This window comes from Carlito syrichta, unplaced genomic scaffold (genome assembly GCF_000164805.1).
Source record: "Carlito syrichta isolate Samal-C Ts95f unplaced genomic scaffold, Tarsius_syrichta-2.0.1 Scaffold309195, whole genome shotgun sequence".
Classification (NCBI taxonomy): domain Eukaryota; kingdom Metazoa; phylum Chordata; class Mammalia; order Primates; family Tarsiidae; genus Carlito; species Carlito syrichta.
The window spans coordinates 865,990-868,442 of record NW_007253291.1 but is presented as its reverse complement, the minus strand read 5'-3'; the positions used below and the strand labels follow the sequence as shown (position 1 = coordinate 868,442).

At 46.1% G+C, this 2,453-nt stretch overlaps 1 protein-coding gene across 1 annotated transcript; it reads right to left on the bottom strand.

Moving 5' to 3' along the window:
• Nucleotides 1–697: 697 nt before the first annotated feature.
• Nucleotides 698–1,880, bottom strand: PI3 (peptidase inhibitor 3). Its single transcript, XM_008066927.1, has 2 exons — nt 1,802–1,880; nt 698–966 (listed from the first exon to the last, which is right to left on the bottom strand). Exons 1-2 carry the CDS (start codon nt 1,878–1,880, stop codon nt 698–700), a joined length of 348 nt encoding a protein of 115 aa, XP_008065118.1.
• Between the last annotated feature and the right edge of the window lie 573 nt (nt 1,881–2,453).

Sequence of the window (2,453 nt, the reverse complement as noted above, 5' to 3'; positions counted from 1 at the left end):
TGTGTGTGTGTGTGTGTGTGTGTGTGTGTGTGTGTGTGTGTGTGTGTGTATTATATTTTTCCTGGTACAAAGCCAAAGGCAAGATTTCCATTTCCTGGTGAAATAGAGATGATAGTACTGACAGACTGAAGTTGGATTTCTAACATTGAGCCCTAAGAATAGACCTCTTTTTTTCTGCCCATGGTCTCCTTCACCATGGATCTCATTCCCTTCTCCACTGACAAGGAGTTCCAATTATTCACTTATCTACCTGGAGTTGCCAGAACCCCAGAAGTCACAAGAAACAGAAACAAATTCAGCAGAAGGAGGTCTTTTTATTGGAAAGTAGATGAGAGAGACAGATCCAGGTGTGGGCATCCTGAATGAGAGGAAGAAAGGTCAGTGGGGGAATGAGTAGATTTCCAAGGATCTAGGACCAGATGGTGGACTGCAGCCCTGGGGACTGGACAGATGTAGTGAGGACAAGCTCCACCTGGTGGAAGAGAAGAGAATCAGAAATGAGAATCAGCTTGTCAAAGCCCTCAGAGTCAGGTCACCCCTTCCATATCCCGGTTATAACCTCTGAGAACCCCTAATCTTCGGATCTTCCTGTTACATCCCTATATCCTCCCTTTCACCTATGTGGAATTGTTTCCCACTGCTCAGCCTTCTTCTGTCTTCAGGGATCCCCCTTTCCTTCCTCCAGCTAGTGCTCACCTCACAGGGGGACAACACAGATGCGTCCACAAGAGCCCACACAGCACTTCTTGGCCCCTGGGCACTCAGCATCACTCAAACAGTGGTTAGGAGGATTCATCATGGCACACCGGATCTGAATCTGAGGGCAGACACCAGGCTTGGTGGAAACTGGACCTTTGATTGGACCTTGTCCTTTGACTGGATCTTGACCTTTAATGGAAACTTTTCCTTTAACAGGATCTTGTCCACTGAACAGACCTTTGACATTGTCTTGACCTTTAACAGGAACTGTTGAAAGAAGAATGAGCTCACATTTAGACCAAGTAGGTTTGTTTCATTTACCATGTCTTTCCCTTAAGTCTAGTCATTGCTCACTGCAGCATCCCCAAACCACGACTTGAGGTGGGAGAGGTACACCCCAGGTAGCAGAGGTAAATGCACTCTCAGAAGTCTTTTCCCTTTTCTTTGAGGAAAGGGTCTACAGGGCCACAGTTTCCTTGAGTGTCTTTTTCCTCTCTCATTCTCCATTTCAATTCTCTCAGGAGCAGCAGTCAGACAGGGGTGACATGCAGGAGTGGCAAGGACACACTATCAATTCTGAGGAAACTTAAAGGAGGGAGAAAGAGCCCTAAGCCACATACCAGGCTACCTGAGTTCCATCCTGGCTCTGTGAGCTTCCTTTGAAATTCCTCACTCCTCTCTACATCTTAGTTCCCTCCTTATAAATGTGGGTCCTCACACAACATGATTTCTGAGACCTGTTGTGTCTTACTCTCCTTTTGTAGGATTGATTACTCAAGTGCCTTTATGGTGCAAACAAACAGAGGACAAGAGCCAGAATCCTGGGGCTAAACACTTTGTTGCACATTCTGCAGAGGTTTCTACACCTGAGGCCAAGGCCATGTGACAACACATTTTCCACAAACAGTCCTGATATCTCAATCACTGGGGTGAAAGCAGTGTACTCACTGGTTCACTTTCTGTTTTCTCTGCCTATGATGGAAACAGTCAGCAAATTCCAATTGTGGCTACTGCTCCAGATGTTAGCTCTTTCCTGCCAGGGGCCCCCCTGAGAGCCCCTTCTTAGTCCAACATAGCCTCAACAGGTTACCTGTCTACTCACCTCCTATGCCAGCTGCATCTGCAGCCAGAATCCCAAGGATGAGGAACACCACCAGGACAAAGAAGCTGCTGGTCCTCATGATGTCAGGAAGGTGTTTGACTAAGAGCCGAGGGCAAGTCTGGCTTTATGCATCCCCAGCTTGGCCTGGATCCAGGGATGGCACTGTGGCTTAACATGGTTTACCACAGGACATTTCCTTAGGTCTACCAGGAAATACCCACCACCATCCTGGGAGAGACCTTGGGGCTTTCCCATGGCTTATTCACAGGAAGAAGTAATAGATATTATGCCATGTCACCTCTGATAATGCCAACAGTTCTACTTTCTCACGGATAAGTAGTGCTAGCTCACTCTGAGACACCATGACAAACAAATTCTGTATTTTTAATGACAATGAGGCCCAAGTAGAGAAAGGAATCCTCTAAGGTCATTTAGCAAGTCACTGGAAGATCCGGTCTTGATTTTGAAACCAGGTTATTTTCCCATTAAGTCCTACTCCTCAAACTCCACCCAGACTTACTTTATTATCTTACCTCTCCCAGCATCAAAATGGGCTTTTCCTTCATTCTTTCCTAGTCCTGAGAAAAACCCTATAAAGTAAGTTTGCCTTGAGCATGTAATAATTATTGCACTTTTCCATTTCATAGACAGC

Bases quoted from the DNA above. Each gene is read 5' to 3' on its own strand.
- PI3 (XM_008066927.1), bottom strand. From the start codon at position 1,880: ATGAGGACCAGCAGCTTCTTTGTCCTGGTGGTGTTCCTCATCCTTGGG. The intron at 967-1,801 runs GTGAGTAGACAG...TTCTTTCAACAG, and splicing joins AGATGCAGCTGGCATAGGAG to TTCCTGTTAAAGGTCAAGAC.